General features: G+C 43.3%; 1 protein-coding gene across 3 annotated transcripts in view; it reads right to left on the bottom strand.

The window, feature by feature from the left end:
- Positions 1-24,224, bottom strand: part of GRIN2B (glutamate ionotropic receptor NMDA type subunit 2B) — a 235,142-nt gene that overhangs the window by 96,581 nt on the left and 114,337 nt on the right. For all 3 annotated transcript variants that reach the window (XM_071551936.1, XM_071551935.1, XM_071551937.1), the window contains one exon: positions 8,247-8,361. In XM_071551936.1, coding sequence (XP_071408037.1) covers positions 8,247-8,361 — 115 coding nt within the window. The remainder of the gene's footprint in view (positions 1-8,246; positions 8,362-24,224) is intronic.

The raw sequence follows: 24,224 nt of genomic DNA, 5'->3' as shown, positions 1-24,224 counted from the left end.
ACCTGCAGCACTCCAAGCAGGCAAAAGCACCTTTACTGCTTTTCTCTGTCTGCCCTTCATACTCCCAATGAGGCTCCCATAACCCTGCACAAAGCTGGTTATAATTCTCCCCTGCCTATCAAAGCCTTCACAACAGTTAGGCAGTTGGTGTGTAAAGCCTGCTGCTTACCATGCTGACTAATGTTGTCTGATTGTTCCCTTGTACTCCCCCGTTGGTCCATCTGTACCCATCTGCTGCCTTTTATCTTCTAATTAAAGTGTAACCACTTGGGGTAGGAGACACCTTTCTTGTTAGTGTTCATTCAGCTCCCTGCAGAGCCAACTCTCAGGTCCATAACTGGGTGCTGGGGGCAGCAGTGATGATGTGCAAGAGGTGACTGCATGTACATGTGGCAAGGGGGAACAGTGGCGCCTCTCACTGTGTGGCATGAGCAAGTCAGCTGAAAGAAAGTCCCAGACTAGAGCTCTTATCCAGAATGCGACCACGGTGCGGGTAGCCTTCTCCTGTGGCTGGGTGTTGTTATCGCACTAGTACACTGGGCACAATCCCTAGGGCTCCCCTGTCCAAGGAGTCAGGCTGGCAACCCTGGTAAAGGTCAGATGGCTACTATCACCCCTATCAGCTACACCAGCACAGAAGTAGTAGGAGGCATTGTAACTACAACTTGGGCTTAATAAAGATCTCCAGATATTCCAATATCTGATTTGCATAAGAGGACAAGGTCTCTCCAAGAAGCTGTCACTGTTTCAATGTAAGAATTCCCCCTGTTAGCCAAGGAGTAGGGTCTGGTGGAGAAGAGCCAGAGTATTTTTCTGCAGGCTCATGAATCATACAAATACACTCCAAAATTCAAGCAAACAGAGTCATGAACCACTTCATCAAGAGGCAAAGAGAGCAAACAGCCTATACTGATATACTGTGGTTAGGGGGAGATACTCAACCTGTCCTTTTTGGTCAAAGACCTAGACTAGTTATTTTTGCAGGATGCAGTAATCCAACAAAGACATTGTTTGACCAGTGTGTGCACCAGATTTACACAGGAGGTTTCCTCAGAAAGATTGTTCGATTTATCACCTAATAAGTAAAGCTTTCTGTGGCACTTGCATCTGCCCATCTCCTTAGGAGTCAGTATAAGATTAACACAGCCATAATTAGCCACAAATACATAGTTACATCCTGGACAACTATGAGAAGTCAGGCCAAATCCTGGCAGTGGGTGCAGCATAGGTGCACAAATAAAGCCATCTGGTTGTCTGATTGAATCAGGGTCATCAACAGACCCATCAGATGTGACCTAGATCAGGTTTCTAAGGGACACTCACTGGGGAATGTCCATAAAATATGTATTCTTTGATGCAAATCTGCTGTCTAATGAGAAGTAAGGCATTCAGCAAATTGTGGTCTCTTAGAAAAATGTCCAGAGAGGACACTTAAAAATAAGGGGGGAAACGCAAGTATAGACTCCCATTTTAATTTCAGCCATATGTGCTTAAACCCAGAACAAGTCCATCTGCCCTAAGCGAATCTATATCCTTCAAAAACTGGTTCTATGGGAACAGAATCAGTCACTAACTCTGAGTAAGTTTAAACAAACTCCTATGCCATTTCTCCTTAGGGACAATGAGTCATAAATCCCCATGTACACAGAGAAATTAGCAAAACAAGACTGATTGGCAAAAACAGTCCAATCTTGTCTCACTGTAAAAGGAGTCTGTGGAATAAAAAATCATTTCCTCTTTGCACATACAGGCAAGATGCCAAAATTACACACACAGAGCAGAATCTGACTTAAGACAAAAAATTCTACCCCATGGAGACAAGCATACCTGTGCATGCATGTGTAAGTGATCAAAAAGGTTTGTTTAGGTGGGCACCAGACAAGACGAGGAAGAAACTGTCTTACACAATCTAGTCATCTCTCCAAATGCAGGGGAGGGCCATCAAAGAAGGCTTGGATTTGTACAGCTGCAGTTTTGACCTCACAACTTTACATTCTTGTTCCTCTGTTATTTTTAAAAAGCCTTCTTTAAGAAGGCTTTTCTTATTGAAGAAAGTGAAATAAAAAAAACCTAAATCCTTCATTCTGCTAAGCAATGTAACGGATACATGACTCATATTAGTTCTTCATGGAATGGTCAGTACCACATGGACCCTTACTAAAAGACAAGAACCCTGATCAAATTTTCAGTCCTCTTCCTTCTCTCCCCGGTTATTTCTGCCACTGGAACACTGAAGCACACAAAGAAATGACAGTGAATATGTCTTCTAGTCCACAGAAAGACTTGAGATCAGGCCTGAAGGGCTGTATCATCATCAAATGGTACAGCCTCTTCAGCATCTCTGTGGTCTTCATCAGCTCTCCAAAGCTGCAGAGTTGAGGAGGTGACAAGTGCCTCCATAAGGGCTTTAGTTTGCAGCCATCCACAAGAGCCTTCCATGTGCCAACTGCCTGACCTTACAAAAGGTATATGGTAGAAGTTTGCAGAAATTATGTCCTTACTGGACCACAGCTGAAGTTTTTGCTTATCAGCTTGTCCATAACCCAGGTTTTCTTTCCTATCATATAAGCACTTTTTGTGAGACACTCTTCAGGTTCACCTTGCTCATCTAATCACAGAAATGTAGGCTGGCAGAGAATCACAAGAGATCACTTGCTGCATACACCAGCTCTGAAGCAGGACAAGATAGGCTGAGATCCCACACCACTGGGTATTTTTCTATGTGTCCTCCAGCAAATGAACCTCTAACAGCAAATGAGCCTCACCATGTCTCACTATGCCAACAATTAGACAGCTCCCTATATATCTAACTAAAATCTTTTTGCTTGAAAATTTAGCAAGATGTCTTCTTTCTGCCTACTGTGGGCATGAACAGCAACTGACCATAATGTCCTTTTTTTGACAGTCAGTTAGCTATCCAAAGATTTCTCCTGTTACCTTTCCTCTTTTTTTTAGATAAAAGAAATCTTAATTTTTCATTTTATCCTCTAAATCCTTCTTTCCTTTCTGCAAGTCCTTCCCACATCCCAAGGGAACCCTTCCCAAGCATGGATAGGCATAAGACTGCTCTGTCCAAAGCTAGGGACAGGGTCACACAAGTTCACAAACTCACGTGGACTGTGATCAAGGCTGAACACATTTCTGGAAAGCCCATGTGGCAGAGAGTAGTGGCACCATTTTCCACCCTGTTGCAGCATTAGGAAGTCCTGGGAGTCTACAGTCACTGAAGCAGCTGACAGCGTGTCAGAGCAAATGGCCCCATTTCCAGGGAGCACTAATGTGTGCAATGGTGTAAGGGTACAGGCTAAGAGCAGCCTGTCTGAATTTGCAGTTATGGCCACCCTGATGGCTAGAGGAAGCAGAACAGATGCTGCTAATTGATTTTCAAGAGTTCAAAAGTGAAATGCCGATAATTACAGGAGCAGCAGCAGGCAAACATTTTATCTGCTGAAGGGGGTGAAGGTTGATAGGGCAGAGGATTAGCACATGCAGCAGGGAGAATGAATATTTTAATGTAAATTTCCCATCTGTCCTCTAAGATGGCCTGTAGTGGCATCATGACCAAACCCATCACCTGGGGCTCTGCTTGTCCAGACAAGAAGATAAGTTAATGGAGCATGCATGGTAAGAGACCCATGGTGGTGTCATGAGCCTCACAGAAAGATGCTCTGAATCCCCAGTGACACACCTAAGAGGCAGAGAAGCATCAGCAAAAGGGAAAGGCTGAGCACAAGCAAGTGATATAAGTGATGCAAAACTTACTAGAAATTAAAGTAGAGAAAGAATCCCAAAGAGGCCTTCAGAGATCATAACATTTATGTCATCCTCAGGTTTGCTGGAGGGAAGTGAGGAAGCAGCTAGGAGAAGCTGGGAACTAATGGGACAGGACTGCTGTGCACAGAACCAGTAGAAAAGAATGATGTGAACAAGAGCTGGAGATAGCAGCACTTGCTAGCTCTCATGAAGGGATCATGAACATAGAAATAAGTCCTCATCATTTGTGGGATTATATGAGAGTGGAGGAAAAAAGCAACTAGTGAAGAAAAGTGCTGGGGAAAAACTCTTCCCACATAAAACATCACAACTCACTGACACAAAATCCAGTCTAGTATTGAACCTCTGCCTCACTTTGCAAGACCTCAGGCCCGAGCTCATCACTGTGAATTAAGAAATAGTCAAATCCAATAGAATAGAACAAAATCCTTCCTTTGATTCAGCGCTGGGAACATGGGGGATACCCCACCAAAGATGTTCAATAAGACTTTTGTGTTTCCAGGTTTCTATACTTAGTCACAACTGAAAACCCCTCCCCAAAGTTAAGCAGTATATTTTGGGTGACTCTTAACAGCTCTAATGGACTACTGGTCTTATCTCTGCAGCTCTGCATTTCCTTTTAACTAAACAATGTTACAGCTTCAGGCCTCTAATCTAAACAGATTTTCTGATTTATTTCTTACAGCTCAGCCTCTAACTTAAACAGGATTTTTTGTTTATTTCTTAAAGTTCATCTTACAGCTACAGGGTTAGATTCCTCTTTGTCTAAAGCTATGCATCGTTAAGATACTAACAAGCCTAGGTACAAGCTAATATAAATTACAAAGTTAGGACAGGTCTGATTAAAAATTAGTAAAGACCTTCATGATTTTATGGAGAAGGGATAAAATCCATTTTCTTGAGGGGTCCCTGTATCAACTGCATGGCCCTTCATGGGGCATAAGGGTAGTCCTCCTTCACCACCTCCATCTGCATACTTGCACCTCTATGATAAATGCAACAGGGGCATCTAGGCACCCAAAACACACCAAGGCTGTCTGGCCAGTGAAGCAAAGAGCTCTATTAACTGACTGAAAAAAGATAGTGAGGGGAGGCATGCAGCCTTCTGCCCCAAAGGAGCAGAGAATAGAGAAGTGAACGAAATGCAGCACATTGCTCATCACAATGGTTAACTCATGGTTAAAACAGCAGAAGAGCTCAGGTTACTGCCCCTTTGCAGAAGATGGTTTTTCTACTTGAGAAATTCTTTCATGAGTGTCAGCCCTAGAAGGTTTTAGCTTGTTTGAAGTACTCATGAGGAGATTTATCATCATCAGAGGTCTGGGGGCAGCTGCAGCTCTTCTAGAAAATGAATTCCCGTTCTGAAATAACTGGTGAAGTTTTGAAGATGTTTATTCCCAAACTGGAATGAAAAATCAAACTGCAAAAGATTTCACAGACCTGAAATCCTGAAACAGCTCAGTCACTGTCTGCATCTTTGCTGCTTAGAAGATAGAAGAGTTCACATCTGTTTTAAAATACATCTTTATATATCTATACTCCATAAAATGTACCATTCTATTTGCCATCTTTCAAGAATCAACTGCACCAAGCTGTAGAGAGCTGCAAACTGTGTTACCAAATCCAGAGACTAATAAAAACAATCAGAAGACTAGAAAATGACCCACCGGGAGAGACTAAACAAATTCTTGTTTAATCTATAGCAGAGATGACTGGGAGACAACATGATAGAAGTCTTTAAACCCACATAGGGAAGGTAGGAAGAAGACAGTAAACAATTCTCTATGTCCATTAGGGAGATGCCAAGTATTAATAGGCTTCAACTGCAACCAGGGAAATTTAGGTTAGACATCAGAAAAACCTAGCACAGTAAGGAGAAAGAAGCCATGGAAGAGACTGACTCAGGATTACATGGGGTTTCTAGCATTGAAGATCTTTTAGAACAGGTGAGACAAACATCTGTCAGGAATAATTTAGTCTAGTTGAACCCTCCCTTGGGTACTGGGAGAGACTAAATGACCTCTTGATGTTCCTTCTAGGCACACCATCTGATTATGGATACAAGTGTGCAGCAATGTAGTTAAAGACTGAGCTATAGTAAATGCACTCAACTGGACCAAATCAGTGTTTCCCATGCAGCCTTTCATCTTTTGACTCCTACCGCCTGAGTGTTTGCCTAGAAGTTGCCAAGGCAAAGCATCTTGCTAACTTATATAAAAGTAGTGAGAATTTGGACACTCTTACACTGTAAAACAATGCACTTATAAAGGTATTGGGATTATGTGCTAACAATATATGAATAATTTCTGACTTGTATTGCGGCATTACCTGGGAGCTGTTGTTAAGGGCCAGCACTGTTTCGCCTGACTCTGCAAATATGGAACTAAACTATTATCTGTGCCACAACGATCTCTGTTTCACACTTATATTTTAATGTTTGCATTTCTGCTGAGTGGAAAAAAAATGAGAAAAAGAGCATGAGGTTTGAGATATGAAAGGTTTTTGTCTGTGATCAGAACATGCTTGAGATGAATATGTGTTTTCCAGAAAGAACCTGCCAGCATAAAACTCAACCTGCTCAGAGTTTGATTAGAATAATCTGATCTTCTCACTGAGCAAGACACCCAGGTCAAGATAGAACATTTGTATCCATTGTGCTTTCTTACCACTGCTCCCATAGTTCATTATAGCCTCATTTCAGTACAGCCCAACCTCCTATGAAATAAAGAATTGTTTTGGTTTCATGGATGCCAAGTAGTCCCCACAGACAGTAAGACTCAGGCAGGTCCCAAGTCTAACCCTATCACTCCAGATCACCAGGATGCCTCCCACTAATTTTCTGGTTCATCTGAGAGACCACAGATACACTCTCAGAGATTGAACAACCCCTCTTACCACTCATGGAAGCCACCAAGCCCTCAATGAGGGTGCAATAGGGTAACGCACACAAGAGGAAAGATAAAAAAGTACTGTATTTAGCTGTGCCTCCCCAGAGACTGCAAAGCATTCCAGCACCAGATTCCCCACAGCCAGCCCTGCTAATACTCCCTAGAAGAATTCATGCTGCTACTACTTCATTTTCCTGCTCTAACAATGGAGTTTGCCCCTGTGAGAACAAATTTGGTGCCAGCTAGAAACAAATCCTCCTGGACTTTGCCTGGTAGGCTTTAGCAAAGTTGATTGATTGATGGAGCCTGATGTGAGGTCTCTTCAGCCTAAATTTTGCATGCCTTATCCCTGTGCAGTATCCAGACAGCATGCCTCCAACTATGACCAAGAGTTGTCCACACATGCTAGTGCCATGCCATATGTTTCCTCACACTGCCATCCAAGACCATACACTCTCATCTGGTCCGCACAGCGCCAAGATCATGAGATAGACAGGTCCTCTTGGAAAACACGCACAAGCTGGGGCCTTTCACCTTCTTCCCAAACTCCTGCAACTACTGGGTGACCTTAGTGCCCACCGGGCACTAAATGCTATGATTTCTGCCTCCTTCAAAACTTGTTCCTCTGGCCCTCTTCAGAACACTCTTCTGACAGCTCCCTGTTTCATCCTTATTTCCTCATTAATTTCTCCCTTGCTTTCACCATGCAGGCCACTTGAAAGTCCATGCAGAGAACAGGCAGTCAAGGAGAGAAGGCTTTCCGTGTCTAGTGGGAAAAAGGGCCATTTTTCTAAGCCATATGCATGATTACATCCAGATCAAGTTCTGCTTCCTATCAGTCTTCTGCTGAATTCTCATTGCTTTTGCTCTGACTTCTCACACACATCATTTTTTTAATCTCATTTTCCTAGCCCTCAAACTACCCCCCTGCTTCAATTGAAACCCTTCAGTAGTGCTTGTTCTTAGCCTGGACCACTGACATTTATGTGGGAGGTGAAATGAACCAAAACTTCGCACTAACTCAGAAATCCACACCATTTCTAAAATGATGCTTTGGGTTACATGCAAATTATTCCAAAATATGCAAATTTGGATCTTTGAACAACTCGGTATGCTCTCACGTTCACATCCTACTTAATGCACCATCCCATTGCAAATGACACTGGCCAGATACATCAAGCACAGTTAACACTGGCATATATTACTAAGCACGGCTGTAGCTCAGTCACAGTCATTTAGCGTACAGAACTTCACTGCCTCCAAGCCATGCAGAAAAGTATTTTCTGCCTCTGCCATTGAAACTCATGGCACAGAGGTCTCATCTCTGAAAGGCTGGAAAACTCATGTTCAGAGGTTACAGAAAGGGAGCTGATGAACTTTTCATGTGTGTTAATGGAAGAATGTAATGGCATCCTGCATGGAGAAGACAGCACGCTGGGCATTGGAGATACCAGCGGTCCAGATGCAAGAAGCTGATTGACAGCACTTGGAAAGAACTAGAGAAAGGTGGAGGGGATTATTTGCCTGGAGCACTCCTTCATCCTCTTCCTTCACACAGTTTTAGAATTACCAAACATGTCCTACCCTCTCCCACTTTCTCTCCTTGGTCAAAAGGATGATGACTAGCTTGGGATGCATCTGGTATCCATCCTCACTGAACGACAAATTCCTTCCTTCAAAGGTGACATTGATCAGGTACCTGTAGGAGAGAAAAGAGCAAGACAAACATCAATTCTTGAGAACCAAACTCAAAACAAGAGCACAGTGCAAACAACAGAAAATCAAAGAGGAAGGGAGTGGGAGAAACAGGACAATTACTCCAGGAACTGGCACAATCAGGCAAGGTGAGACAACTGCCTCCATTTTGTGACTGGGATAGAGAAGTGATGTACTGTACTGGCTCTCAAGGAATTCCTGAAAGTATGTCTACCACACACACACACACACACACGTGTGCCCATGGTCCCTTCTCTTACCTCAAAGGGCAGAGGGATCACTCCACAGCCTACACTTTGCTTACTCTCCAAGAGATTTCACATGCCATTTGAGGACAGTAATGGCCTACAGATGAAGCAGTGGAGACAGCCTCCTCTGCCCAAATATCAAGGTAATGATCAGGGAAGCTGTGGAGAGCAGAGGAAGGAGCAGCACACCTGCAAGAAGTTCTATCCCTATGAGAGCCAGCACACTTCACGGGGCCCAAAGCCATTCTATGAAGGAGCGCAGGAATAGGGACAAGGATGTTGAGAGAGCTCAGCGAAAGTCCTTTTTCCTAGGGACAGATACACCCGGTAAGATCAAATTAGAGGGTGATCAGCCCTGCAGCCAACATTAATGATTCTCTTTGTCTGGAAAGGCCCCTTCATTTTTGCACAAGGCACTCCGCTTTGGGGCATCTCATGTCAGTTGTACAAATGGACTGTTAAACAGCTCAGGCTTCAACCTCATGAATCCTAAACCCTCTTTACTCAGCTCTAGCAACAGGGAAGACCTTTAAGGAAACTGAAATTACATCTACGCTCATTTCAAGGCCTTGCTGCATCATGAGAGCATGTTGAAGTGGTGTTGCTGTAAATAAGAATCAGGGCTATTGGTTTCTTAATTGTTAGACCATCCAGAAAGACATTGTAGGGAAGAGAAGAAAGCAAATACACATTTCACAGTTCAGTGGTTTATATGATATCTCCATGGCACTCTGACAGTTTTCCCCGTTCATATATTTCACTTCAATTCACAACCCTGTTGCATGAAGTAGATTTTACCTTTATAAACCTGCTCTGGCACCAGTAGCATCACATCACCGTGAGAGGCAGAGGTGACCAAGCTGCCTGAAGGGCTAGCCCCAGGACACTGCCCTCCCCTAGCTTGCACAGTTCTATAAATTACGCAAGCAACATTTCTATTAGAGACACAAGAGGTTCTTCTGCTCTATTACACCGTGACATCAGGAAACATTTCCTAATATTCAGCTTCAATTTGTCCCTTCTGAACTCAATTTGAACCAATTTCAAGAAAATAAAAAAGAGGAAAAAAAAAATCTGTTCTTTCAGTGGGTTTCAATCTGCACACAGAGACCTCCCTGCCAATCTAATGGAAGTATTAGTATCAGGGAAACGTCTTCAAACAAATAAAAAAAGCAGGTCATGATTTCAGTTTCTCACTTTTTCAAATGTTTTGTTCTAACTCCATTAATCAACCAAACTCATCCACTAATTCCCCAATGTCAAATGCAATCAGGAATTATGTTTATTTCTAAAGGAAATTCCACATTTGCTTCATGTTGTGACCTTCAAGGGACATTCACAGTGTTGGAAACACAGCCATAAGGGAACCCAGTGTGAAACATTTGCAACAGGATGAATTTCAAAGGCAGACTACTGGTTATTTTCTGAAAAACAGAGCCATTCAGCACCCAAACATTGAGAGAACCCCAAAACATCAGCCATGTGGAAAATCTTAGCCATGAATTTTTTTTTGTAACAGTGTAAACCATCCCATGTCAGGACCACACATGCTCTTTTGCTGGCATTTCTTTCCCAGCTGTGTGCATTGCTCTGGTACTGAGGAATGCCAGGCACCCTACAAGACCTAGTTAGGGCTCTGGTGGTGTGAAGGATCTTCCAATAGACCAAGATTACAACTACACCCACTTCATAACTTCTCTGCACTGGCCACCAGAGCAAAGACAAAGAAAGGCTCCAAGAAAATGAAGATTTCATTAACCTGATGGGAGTTGCAGCTTTATATGTCAGTCATGAGTAAGTTAATGCCAGTATCTAATTAAACAAACAGCAATATTACACAGTTCTCAGCCCTCTTTCCCCTCACACCCAAGAATCATTCCATTATGGGAATCTCCTTTGCACAGCCTGACAAGAAGAGTTCACAAAAATCAGCAACAGATATAAGACAAAATGGTGTAATTTTTGTTAATTTTCTACCAGAAAGATTAGAACCACTAATAATAATCAAGGGAGGATCATCAACAACTCCGATTCTTGGAGCTATCTTGAGATTTACACTTAAAACAGCACTACAATCTCTTGCTTTGCACTTTAATGACTGAAATTAGTCTACAAATTTGGCAAAATAACTCTTCAGAGGGTTTTCTCTTGGATCTGTTACCAATATGTTTACAAAAGTTTGCAGGAGGAATGCAGAAGAAGTGGCTTCCTCCCCCCAGCTTTCCCTGTACTCCTGCACATTTTTGGATCCCACCATTTAACACAAGGATGCAGGCAGAGAGCAGCACACAGGGAGCTGCAGGGCTTGCTCTGTTGTACTGAGCCTATGTGACAAAGCATCAGGGCTTGAAGGACTCCCCAGCAAGCTAAGTCAGCAGCATGCTGCAAGGCAGTCACACTCGAGTGGCTTTGCCCTGCATCATTACTGCAGTGATAGTCACCCCCTTCAGCAGCAGTGCTGCCCTGATATGCCAGCACTACTGCTGCCTGTTCTGGCCAGGGGAATTTGTTTCCTCCCTACAGCTTACACACACTCCAGTCCATAAACAGGCAACCAGGGGCCTGAGAGCCTCCCTGACATGTCAGAACTGAGCCACCAGCTGTAACAAGGGCACAATGTGAGGGCAGCAGGCTGTGCATGGAGGGTGAAGTAAAACAGGATGAAAACTGTGCCTGTAAAGGTTTTAATCCATGAGTCCTTGGATGTTTGCGATTCCAAAATGTAGAAACATGGAGAAGATGAAGGGGGCATGGGGAGGGTAGACACAGGCAACTTAATTTAATTTGCTAGAAGTACCTTTCAGTGAAAGATTTTGTTTATGTGGGAATTTCTGGAGCTGCTTGATGCAAACACAGAAGGGTTGAGCACTTCACCAGCCCAGTGGAGATGCAGCAGACACAACGCCCAAACTACAACGGGTGGCAGCAAAACATGCAAGACACAGTGGAAACTAGGTGGCATTGTGAGCACTGTGGCATGGACAAACAGGCAGGAACACAGAAAGAAGGAACATGCCCTTAGGCACCAAGCAAATCAGACTCAGGGGGACCAGAGTCTCCATCCTATGCTCTGAGGTAACATCACCCGTGCTAAATGTAAGGTTGTCAGCCTTGCAAGTTAATGGAGAGTGTTTCAAAAGCTGGTTGGCATAGGAAATAGAGCATTAAAACCACATCAGATGGCCAATTTCGGACCAGCAGAGAGATGATGACATTTTAAATGGTTTCAGCCAGTGATGGAGAAAGCCTGGAGAGGCAAATGTGGCAGGCGCAGGGGGCTTGAGGGAACACAGAAAGGGTGATAACCAAATTTTTCTCTGCCCCAGAGACAGATGCATTTGAAATCAGCTCTAACCACTCCTACTTCTGCCTCCAGTGCCTTTCTGGGAACCAGCTCCTCCTGAGCCTGCTGACTGGATGGGTAAATTTGGACATTGCATCAGTTCAGTCCACCACACTCCTTTCCTTACATGTGTGCACCACACACACACAGTCCCCTGTGTCCTGTCAGTGCTTGTTAAGCTTCAACAAGACCAGCAGCCTGTCTAAAACGGCGTGATTATCCTAACATTGACTGCTTCCCTGAAAAAGACAGACCATATAAGTAAAACAGCTTTTCCACAGTCAGAACTGGGAGTAATCTCAGCAGCCCAGTACACAGGGGAAAAACAGAGTTTAGGTGAAGGACAGGGAAAGAAAAGCTGTAGGACACCTGTGCCAGAGATGATTTGTAGGGTAAAGGGCAGGTGGAGCGTAATGCACGATAAAGGGAGGGATGGGGATCCAGACCACCATCATCGTGTTTGGAAATTCACTGTAATGGGAAACACTGAGGCCAATCGTAAGAGAAGTGAGATGAAGGCAGTGAAGGGCCTTTACCCCACAGAATCTGCATGGTGAAATAGTCTTTTTTTATCCCCTACAGACAGCACTAAAAAACCCACCAGCCAGAGCTATCAGGGGACAGGTATAGCTGCCTGTCCAGACCCACTTCATGCCCACAAAAGAGCAAGAAAAGGCACCTTACTGCATTTCAGTACAAGTGTCCATAGCTCCAAACCATGTTCCCTCACTCAGCACCAGCAAGACCTGCCCAGCCTGGCATGTGACAAACAGCCTGGGCAGAGTACATCTGTCCAGCCCTGCAGCAGGTCTTGCCCATCCCTCATGCTTGCTCCTGCACAAGGATGGACAGAAAGATGGGTGGACTCAAAGGACAGGGAAAAAAGGGAGTTTAGGACCAGCATAGCTGTCCACAAATGGGAATTCTGACCTTCGAGTGGCAAGTGATTGACAGATAAAGATATAATCAGTACTAACTAAGCTGTTAATACCTTCTGCTCTCATTTGAGAGACTGAAATAGCATAGATTTCTTTTCAGGAGAAAACTGCAACTGAATTCCTCAACTGCTGATTTAAACCTTCATTCTCCAAACCCATGGTAAGCTTAAAATAATACAGATATTATTTCTCCATATCCTTGCTCAAAAGTTCTGTGACTGCTTCTGCCTCAGAGAACAGTCAATTCTTGCACAACAGCCATCCAGACCCAGACCCAGACGTGTGTGCACGAGGTCTCTTGAGATAAGACAGTCTCCACGGATATCAAACCCAATTGTTCAACCCAAAAAAAGGTGAGAATGGGCTCTGCCTGGACCTTCATCCAAATTTCACCATTGCTAGTACTGACTGAGCCTTTCAGAGGTTCTCCCATTGCACACTGCCCTGCACTGTCCCTCCTGCTGCTGTGCTGCCAGTGGCTTGTGGAGTTGTGAAAGGTGGGCACATCTGGCTGTCTGTGTAACATCTGTCTGGTGTCAGGTACAATTTAGAGCAAAAGGATTCCATGCAAATGGCATGAGTGCAGATGATTTTATGTAACAAAAGGCATGGTATCTGTTCTTTCTGCTATTATGAAGAACAAAACCAAAACGAGTTAGGAAAAAAATAGAAACAACCATTAGGAAAATTAAATCTTAAAGGATTATACAAGGAATATCTCACTTGTCTCCATTTGTTTCTTTCTCCTTCATGGTCAGTGTCATCACTGAATACATGAAGATGTACTGCAAGAAATAAGACAAGTGTAGAAACCAGCCAAATTCCAAACTGTGCAGGCATCCTGCACCAGAAAATCTGCCCAGGCTACAGAGCCTAAATGACTTCTGGGAACCAAACTGACCACCAGCCTTAGAGAAATGCCCAGAGCTCAATATTGTTTTCATTAAGCTAAAAGGTTAGGAGATCATCTAGATAAAGAAATATCCCTCGGGCTAAAAAATAACACAGATATAAGATATTAATTTGATTTGTCTCTGCTGTCCACACCTTTTAGAAGACAAGAGGACAATAGCAGGGCTGGAATAAATCAGTGATATTCATCTAACATCAATGGAGTGATAGTGTTCAATCTGCTGAGATTGGTTCCTCACCTCTAGGAAGATGAATTTTCTTGGTGTTTGACTCTGACCTCTGAAATAACCATTTCTTGTAGAAGACAAATTCCTGCTAAACTGTCCTTCCTTGCTGTTTCTCCATCACATTCAGCAAAGTTGTTTTGAAAGCAATATGTATGTGTGCTGAGACTACCAAGTGACAGGTCCTGTGTAAGAATGCATCTTTTCCATCACTCCCTCTCTTGTTCATAAAAATTCCCAGTACTTCCACCTTTTTTTCCCATTTCTTCTACTTATCTGCTATTAATTTGTCATTTCAGAAAGACTCTGAGATGGCAGTTCCTGGTGACTGAGGACATATCTATCCTTAGAGGATGTAGGGATCCACAGCATGGCAGGGCTGCTTTCCTACACACATTGCTTGATCCTAATGAGAGAGGACCATTCCTGAGAATGAGAAGCAAAGTTCACTTTCCAAAGTCTGAGCAGTCCACAGTCTGAGCAGCCTACAGCCTACCTTCTGAAACTCATAACTACAGTACAGGGCTTTGCATCACAGATACTCCTCATGAAGCAGACAGAAGGGGGATTCATTGTGCAGGGTCACCGAATTATCCCTCAATGGGGAACATGGGGTCAGCTCCAACCTGGAGCAGAAATGACAGTACTAACAACTAGGTAAAAGACTGTTTGTCCAGCTGCTTCAGTAAGCTTCAGAGTTTTCACAATAACATTTTCCTCCATGTACGTAATATCATCTATGATCTGATCTCATATTTGCTTTTCATTCTATTTAGATTTTGCCTTTAATAGAAATTGGACCATTCAAGCCTAGTGGCATTGCACACTCCCTCTGCTAGGGTGCTGCTGACAGTACCAAGGCCAGACTGTGAGATCGAGGTCACTTGTAGGAAATACATTAGGATGAGGTGATCTGTTTATGGAAAAAAGGGTAAGATAAACCATCATTTTGCTCCATCTGCTAAGCTGGTCATAGCAATAGCTTGAAAATTCAACCAAAGCCAAATTTTTCTAACACGTATCCTGACTAACCTATTCTCACAAATTCCAGAGACATGAAAAATTATCCATCTTTCTAAATGGGAAAGAGAGATAACAACTTGGCACAGCATTTTCTCATGAAGAGGGCAACATTTTTTTCAGAAAGATAAACGTAAGATCTGAAAACTGTATTAACGTTGGGCAGAAGATGAAGCTTACCACACAGTCTGGTTTGTTGTGTCACACCTTCTGCCCTTTCTTTCGCGGACAAGAGCCCAAATTAAAGCACATCTGTAACGTGCCACACTGAAAGAATCCTACAAGGAACAGCATCACCTCAACAGGGGAAAGAATATGACTGAAGATTAACTCAGGTTTTGTGAAGGACAAATAAGAATATAAAATTCAAATGCTCCTAATCATAAGAGACAGCAAATAGAATTTCCATGTCAAAATATTCTGGTTTTAACCCAAAATATTTGATTTACAAGTATTGATTTCTTTCAAAATTATCTTTTTTCCCCTTTCATTTTCCCCCCAGGAAAATGACAGTCCTAAGCAGCTAGAGAATATAACTATACACCTTCTGGCCTCACTGGAAATATAATAGAAGTAAGAAAATAAGGAAAAGTGTTTTAAGAGCATACTCTGGTTAAAGCTGGAAATATCTATAAATGTCATAGGAAATCAGTCTATTTTCAGAAAGGTTTATTTAGCTAAAAAAGCTTTGATAGAAATAAATATACTTCTGAATTGACTCACCAAACCTCTAAGTACCAGAAAATAGCTAACAAAATTAGTTTTATGGTCAAAATTATTGCAGTGACTACATAAAATAAAAACAAAATGTTCAGTCCAAAATTTGATCAAGCTGCCAAGCTTTACAGATTTAAAAAATTACTGCCAATTACTTTTTTAAAGTATTATTTTTTATTGCTACATCTTTACATCCTTCCTTATTCATTAGCATCAGGTAACATACCACTTTTCTCCAAAGTAAAACTAGTTTTCAAGGTATTTCTCCCACTTTAAAGGACTAAAAATCAGTTTACATGGGGCAGTAAAAGAATGGAAAATTACATTTGTCAGAACTGCCAACCATGGGTCATAATTATGTCTTGGCACCAGCCAACAGGTCACTGATGAAAGGATCAGACAAATAGCGAAAGGTTGGGAGATGTCCTTCAGATCTGTCTTAGGGCCCATTAATACAATCATTAATAGGAGAAGCAGTCACAGAACAGAAGTCAAATGAGGGTCTTCACAGTGATTTCTCACCCAGGATGGTGTCTTTCAAGCTCTGTCAATTTGCAGAGCTGTAAAAAAAATATTTCAGTTGAACTATTGTCCCTATGCCACTGACAGCAGCCTTACTCTTCTTAATCATTTTTGTACATCTCCTTGAAATCTGCCACACGGCTGTGGACCACAGCTTAAAAAACTGGCCAGATCTGCATGTCAAAAACCTCTTTGGTCTTCTGAAGGTGGCTGCCGTGCTGGTGTGGAGTCAGCTGTCAGGGCATCCTGGTATTTACCCATTTACCCAGAGCTCAATACAGTTTCTGTCCTGGGAGTCAAGACCAGCAAGCAGGTGAACTCATCAGTTTTCCTACAGAACTTTCAGGACATTTTTGCTTGTGGAAAACCACTCAAATCTGCCAGGAAGGTCCATCTCACTGCTGCCAGAAGCCGGGCAAGGATAAACCAGCTGGAGAAACTGAAATAAATCCATTTACTACAATCTCAGAAACAGCAAACTAACTTAACTTTTTTGACCCAAGGAGAAACCACAAGCGATTTTGAGGTTATTCAAAGTTTATCAAGTGCTGAAAGCATTCATGCATTTGCCAGGGCAGCAAATTCACAGCACTGGCAGGAGCAGAGTCATCGCCTGCAAGGAGACTCACTCCAAAAAGTGTGACTGGATTTTCCTAGGTCTGTAGCAGTTCTGCCAAGCTGGCACCCTATCACTTTCTTCCCTATCACATCTCCAAGGGGGAATTGACTCAAAATAATAAACAAATAATCACTCCTGTCAGTAACTGGGAAGGAAGGGTCTGGAGGCTGCTCTTCCTTTGCCAGAGGAGCCGCTCTCCCTCCACTGCTGTTCCCCCTCCATTCTCCCTCTTTTCTCCCTCTGTGGGTTGATGTTTCCATGGAAATGTGTTCTTTAGTGCCGCTGAAGTTACATTGCATTTAAAGCATTAACCCTTCCTCGGGCTGAGGAAGATCTCAGAATTACTAGGGTTCTTTTGCCTTTTTTATGTTCCCCCTCCCTTTTAAACTTCCTTGTGATGTTTTTTCCTTGCAGCATCAGGAAAACCTCTTCCTTCCCACGAAGGTGGCCATTTGACGAGGGACACAGGATGCATCGTTAGTGGGGTAATGTCTAAATTAAGATTCCTTATTTCTTTTTTTCCCCCTATGTGAAATGTAACGCATTTCTGTCCACACTACATGCAAAGAGGGAAAATGCTGCAGTAGCAAATAAAGTCAAGAGCAAGACAGGAGGAGCCACAAGCTGGTACATATGGAGAACACAGCTTCAGTTAATACCAGAGCCAAAACCCTTGTAGGCACACATTGAGCAGTGGCTTCTTCATTGCAAAGTGCCACAATCAGACCTCACCACTCTTCCACGAGCCTGCCTCCTCTTCCTTTTCACAATTGTGTCTGTAATTAGTCACTCTTGTCCTCATTTGCAGTTAGCACTCCAAACACTACTGAAACAATTGCTTCAATTAGTACCCCCCTCAACATCAGCACCTTCCCTGTGCTGTTGCTTTTCCACCCAAACCGCCATCTCTGCTGTCCTTCCCTGGCTCTCTGTTGGTAACCATCGCTTCCAGCACAGCCATTGCTCTTACACTGCTGTCTTCACTGCAGCCAGTTCAACTGCACAACCACTGGCACTTTCTCTGCTCTGACTGTGACAACAAGGCTCTAAAAGCCAAGATGTCCCTATCTGAGTGCTTCCCAGACCCCATGTCCCAACTCAAAAATTACCTTGCAAATCATCAGCTCCCAGCCTTTGCTTATCCCCACTCCAATCACAGCAATAACACCTTTATGCTCTTCTTCCACTAATTTCATCCCTTTTTCAAACACTGGGAAAATATAAAAGGGAGATAAATACCAGGAATTTCCTTCCAGTCTTTTACATGGGTTTCTACACTCAGGCATGCCTCCTTTCTGCCCCAAAGTCCCATAACTTGCCCATAACTTGACAGCTTGCAAACCCCTATCATTAATTCTATCTGTATAGCTACAGAGTCCTTATTCCCTTGCACCATCTATTTTGGGTTTCCCAACACACACTGAATACTTCAAGACTATCTCACCATCCTCAACTCTTGCCCCAAAAGCCAGGGTGTGAAGCATCCTGCTTTGAGCTGGGTGCATATGTAGTGCCGTGAGGATGGATCAGTGTGGGAGGAAGATGCTATTTTGAAATGAATGATAAATATGGATAATAAACTCAACCTAAGTCTTTTATGCCTGTCTCTAGTGAGTTCCCAATAGGGGAGACAGAAATATCATGGGTACATTTTGAACATGGCTGGGAACACTGCCAAAGTCCTACTCAGAGTTCACACATTTACATCATTTATATCACATCCGAATTGTGCCTTGTATTATTAACTTTGTAGAGTGTTTTGTGGTGTAGTTTTTAGTCCAGGCTCTGTTAAATCAAGTGATAATCTTTTGGTAAAAAGGAGAGAGATATGGGGCTACACAAGGCATTCTTAAGTACAAGGAGAGCGACTGTGCTTGCTGATAATGGTCAGTGCACTCCTATGTTCTCCTACAGTGCTCTGGAAAACCTTTTGGGATCCATCGCCAAGGCCTGACAGGTGCAAAAAGAAGGAAAATATTTGCCTTCTTGTCAATAACCCACCTCCTAGACCAGATTTGTAGTGATTGAATATTTTTCCTTGCTACTAAATGATCAGGAGCCTCTGTGAAACACAGAAATGGGGTCTGCCTGATGGGTGCCCAACATTTCACTGAAACTACTCGGGCTTCTTCCTCAGCAGTGTTGGAAAAGAGGTTGAAGACAAAAGTAGACAAACAACCTAGGGCATGGGATGGAAAAAATTGTGTTGATCTAGAACAAGGTAAAGGCATATCCACAAGGAAAAAGGCAGACGCTTCTGACAAACGAGGCTTTTTGGAAACAATGCTGAGAGATCAGGCTTTTTAGTTTCCTTTGGGCAGACTACATTCTGTTGTAGTTGGAAACCCATCACCTTCCAAGGATTCATCCAAAAGAAGAAGAGCACAATGACCTAGCACTCTGACTTTATGGTTTTGTAAATCAATAGTTTTTCCAACAATCTGGAAAGACTCGACATTATACTTCATTACCTATTCCACATGTCCAGTTTAGACTCTGTGACTATTATGGCATCTGAGGTCAAGCAAGGAGCAAGTGACTCATATGCCTGACACATACAGACAACAGGGAGAGGTAGCTACAATACATATATTAGATGCCTGTAGCAGGGCACCTGAATTTATTTATCTATATAAAAAAGAAGCAAAGCATGCACCCTCAGTATTTTCTGAAAAAGAAAAGTGAAAGAGTCAACTTCAGCCCCTGTTGCTGCATCTATGGTGAAGTAAATGTGCCATTTCACTCTTGAGTTGCATTTGATCTTGAATTACTTCTCTGCTTCTCCTTTGAGAAAAGGTCACTTTAAAGAAGCCTCAGGCATGATGATAACATTGCATCCAATAAAAAACTCTCAGGAGGGCTGAAATAAATACAAGGTCCAAATTTGAGATCTATTATCTGAATCCTTTCCCTTCTCCTTCCTGAACAGTGAAAGTGGGAAATCTCACAACAATATTTCTTTTCTCAGGCTGCTTACAGGACTCCTTGGTCCCAGAAATACTGTGAACAAGGTTTTCCAGCAAGCATCTGAGGATCCTAGGCCACAGTGTCCACTGCAGGAAGCCTGAACACAGGGAAGGTGGAAACAAGCAAGTGTGCCAGGAGTGAGACCAGAACAATTCCGTGGAAAGTGCATCAGAAGGTCAATCTCCACAGTTCAGTTCTATACCACAGTTCCCTCCAGTTTAACCAGTTCTCATGGTATGCCAGCGCTTTTCAGATATATCTAGGCAAGTTCATTTAATTTGAGCAGAAATTTAACTGGTTTCATCTTTAATTGGTGCTAAAGCTAAAAAGCTAAAACCTAATCCACAAACTTCGCACACACAAGTCTTGATAGGTTGTAGACATACCCTGAAAGCTTGGGAACTAGCATGAGCACCAGCTGGAATAACGTGGGCTCTAGTTCTGGTCTCATTCAGTACCTTTGGCTGCATCATTCCCATAGCTCTTGCTGTGCACATATTGTGGCAGTGTATGAGTTGTCTGCACCCTTTTCTGTTGGCAGCAGTCACTATGATCACTTCAGAAAAAGCAACCTCCAGAGGAGGTACCTTTCAGAAATTTCTCACTCCTTTTTCTCCAGCATGCCTTGGGCGCTTATATGTCATTGATTCAGACTTCAGATGCCAAATGGCACAGTCCCTTCAAAAAACTGATCTCCAATGTCACATATAAGCACTTCTCAAAGCCATAACCATGATGGGGTGGCCATAAGCTGGTACTCCCCTCCACAGCTTCATACCACCCTCCTTGTAGGAGGACCTGTAAGTACAAGACAAAAGACATCCCTCTTGCCCAGGGACAAGGTTTTGAAGAGGCAGATGGAGTCTCCCCTACCCACACATTAAACTGAAAAGTAAACTTTTAACATGAAAAAGAAACAAAACCAAAAACCCAAACCCCAGTGGGTGGGGGGGGATCTGAAATTCTTTGTGGATTATGACTTTTCCATGGCAACAGGCTTGAGAAACAGGAGGGCTGGGGAGGGGGCGAGGAGAGGGAGGGAATGGGAGGCAGAGCACTGAGGAGGAAGCAAGCAGCACTGGTACATTACCATGGAAACCCTCTTGCATCAGCAGTCAACTGCCAGAGTCAGTCAGGATCCCAGAAATGGACTTGGAGTGGGGCCTGGGAGGGGCTGGAAAAGTCACCTGGCCAACTCCGAGGTTACTGCAGCCTCAAGAATTCCAGTTCCTTGCCCCTCCTCCTTTCCCAACAGCCTTGACACTTCTGCTGCCCTTGCCTCCACCAGACAGAGCCAAATTTGGCCCAGCTGAAGAGTGGGAGGAAATATGGATCAGCAAATGAAACAACCAGAGCAGGTGGGAAGGAATGAGGCAAAGAGGGATAATTTTTCTGATAGCCGTTGGTTTTCTTTCCACCTTTCTGGATCGATTTGGACCACACAGATGTTTTGGTTTTCACACCCCAGATGGCTGTAGAAAGAGGATGTCACTCCTAATCCCTGAAATCAAGATGGAAACATTACTTCCCTACAAACTTAGCTACTGAGGAAAGAAGAAGGGCTGTGTCTGACTAAAAGGGTTCATGTTTGTACAAAGCCAGGTCCCTTTCAGCTGGGTCTGTTCCACTTAGTACAACATATGTTCCAACCTATCTCTAAGACATGACAGATGCCAGTATTGCAGCCCAGTGAAAACTTAGAGGAGACTCTGTTAATGAAAATGAAGCACACAGTGAAAATGAGTTAATACTGCCTTCTAACCCTCTTCTGCAACACTTGGAGGGCAGTCAGCTTGGTAGAATGAACAATCAGCCATTCACACCCTTTTGCATTGTGTATTTTATCAAAAGCCTTTTGCTGCCTTAAGAAATGGTCAGAGTTTGGAGAAAGATCTTAAAACGGGCCAGCAAATTCTATGAACCCTTGCTAGTATTTATAGTTGTACCCCTAACATGGTAAGGGATGGATGAGTCGTTTCAGGCTGCAGACGGTTGCAGACAGCAGGAAGGAATTGACTCCTACTCCAACCACACAACTGGCTAAGCAAATTGTGGAGGAAGATTCCCTTCTCCTGAAGCATCTGTTGTCACCCATCTGACTGCACAATGAATCAGTAGTATGAGGACAGGCTGCTGTGAGGGTGGGGAAGAGGGAGAGAGAGATTGCAAATCAGGCAGTTATAAAGAAAGGAGATGCCAATTTCCACTTCATCAAAGAAAAAGACATGGACCAAACAGAAAGGGCCTCGTTTGTATACTTTTAAGTTATGTGTTTGGATTACTACTAATAGTGCAGCATCAATAAAGTAGCTTAACTTTTAATGCAACAGTAGCTTGGTTTTCCCACATGTATTTCAGAGTTGGGTATCCCAAAGTGCTCTGATCATTCATCTCTCTAAACCATCTGCACTGATGAAATAAAGCAGCCAGCTTGCAGACAACGTTACAACAGAAATAAAAAATCCCTGTCCCTGTGCTCAGAGCCCAGTCACAGCTCTACTGGACCTCAAAGTGATTCATCTGTCCTGCTCTGCTTATTACTGGGATTGCAGCCCAAGCCCAGGACTCCAGACTACCAAGATTTTCTAGTCATGTTATGTGGGAAAAAAGGGAATGAGCATGGAGAGTAGCAGAATTTTTCCTAATTTTCCTGATTAGGGAAGAGCAGCTGACTGACTCTTCTGAGCTCCGTAACTTCCAAAACTTCTATTCTTGTCTGATAGAAAGCTACCATAATAATGCCTTCATAAATTCAGCCTGACAGTGAAAATCATCACTGATGGCCCAGGTGGTTACTTCAGCTGTTAGTGGGACCTAAAAACCTGTCTGTATTTTGGAGGAAGAAAAAGGAAATTATCATAATTATTTGTTATGGACTTAAGCAGTAAACTTGCCAATGCAGAATAAAGCATGGTATTAGTTTTTCTTCACATGGACTTTGATTAGGAAGCAACCAATAAATCAAGATCAACTCAGTGCTGGCTTCTAGATCATCTGACCAGATCTGACAAGAAGCTGAACCTGACCTTGCAATGAGCATTTCCAGCACAGTGATGTATTGAAGTTCCTGGCCAGTCTGTTCAGTTGCAACCAATTTCAAACAGATGATCTCACAAGGGGTGTTTCCACTCAGGCTGGGCCCCTTTAAAATCTTGAAGTAAGGAGCTGGGAGTCATTCTGTAGGCCAGTATCAGGGGTGATATTGGGGAAAGGTAGTACATTCAGATGAGTTTAGGATTGGGTCAGAGGTAGCTGTGAGACATGGTCTGATTTGGATCCTGTACAAGGCACCATGCCGCATGGGCAAAAGAAAACCAGAAGGGCTCCCACTCTCCCTAATTCTGATTCACTAGATGAGAAAGTACTGTTATCGCTACTCAAAGAACAGAAGTTCCCCTCTCCAGAAAAGCTATGTCTTAGACTTCATCAAAGGTGATGAAATGCTCAGCCCAGAGGCATCCACTGTGCATACAGTAATTAACAGTCCACCAATAAAAGGAATCAATACCAAGTATTTTCTTTCTGACTTCACCATCACAGTTACTCTTCAGAAGTACTCAGCAATATGGGATGTACAAGTCAAAAGAGGACAGAATCATTTTTTGTGGCCTGAAGTCTGGTTCCAGGGATCTTTAACTTCTGAGCTCAGTAGGGCTTCCCACACAGCCCAATCCCAGTTATTACTGGTCAAAGACAGTACCAGAACAGGAGCCTCCCCCTGGAAACCAGACTTCTATTGGCTACTTTGTGCCTGGCACTGAACTTCTTTTTATCCCTGTATCCCCTGCACCTGCACCTGCCTTCACAGAATATGGACTTGTATCACTTACAAGAGCTTTGCTAGCCCATCTGTGAAATTACTCTCTGTCTCTTGAAGCCGTACGCAAGAGATGTTCTCCTCCTCCCCCCTCCTCATCCTCCACTGACAGATTGGGTCTGTCAGCTTGTCAGCTCTCATTGGGCATTGTTTGACATCAGTCCACACTGGGGCAGTGAAAATCTGTTTGCAGTCAGCTCTTCCAACAGCTCCTGTGAAAGAGGGGAAGCTGACCCACTCCAAAACACACTGCCTCAGCTGGCTATAAAAGTCACAGATGATAGCAGTGATAGAAAACAGCTTGAGACAGGGTGGCAAAGCTACAGGTTTCTTTGGGTCTGTTAGGTAGGTCAAGGTAAAAGCTGAGAGCTGGGATAGGGACCTCATGACTCCTGGATCCCATAAACAAACAGTGTCACCAAGACCAGTAGCTAGTGACTGAAAAAGAGGAAGTTTACACAGCAGAGGTTGTGCAGGGACACAGCTCAGTGGAGTGGGCCCTGGAATAATGTTCTGAGC

Source organism: Pithys albifrons, chromosome 3 (genome assembly GCF_047495875.1).
Source record: "Pithys albifrons albifrons isolate INPA30051 chromosome 3, PitAlb_v1, whole genome shotgun sequence".
Lineage (NCBI taxonomy): Eukaryota > Metazoa > Chordata > Aves > Passeriformes > Thamnophilidae > Pithys > Pithys albifrons.
Note: the sequence above shows the minus strand (reverse complement) of the source record. Positions and strands in the feature narration are given on the sequence as shown.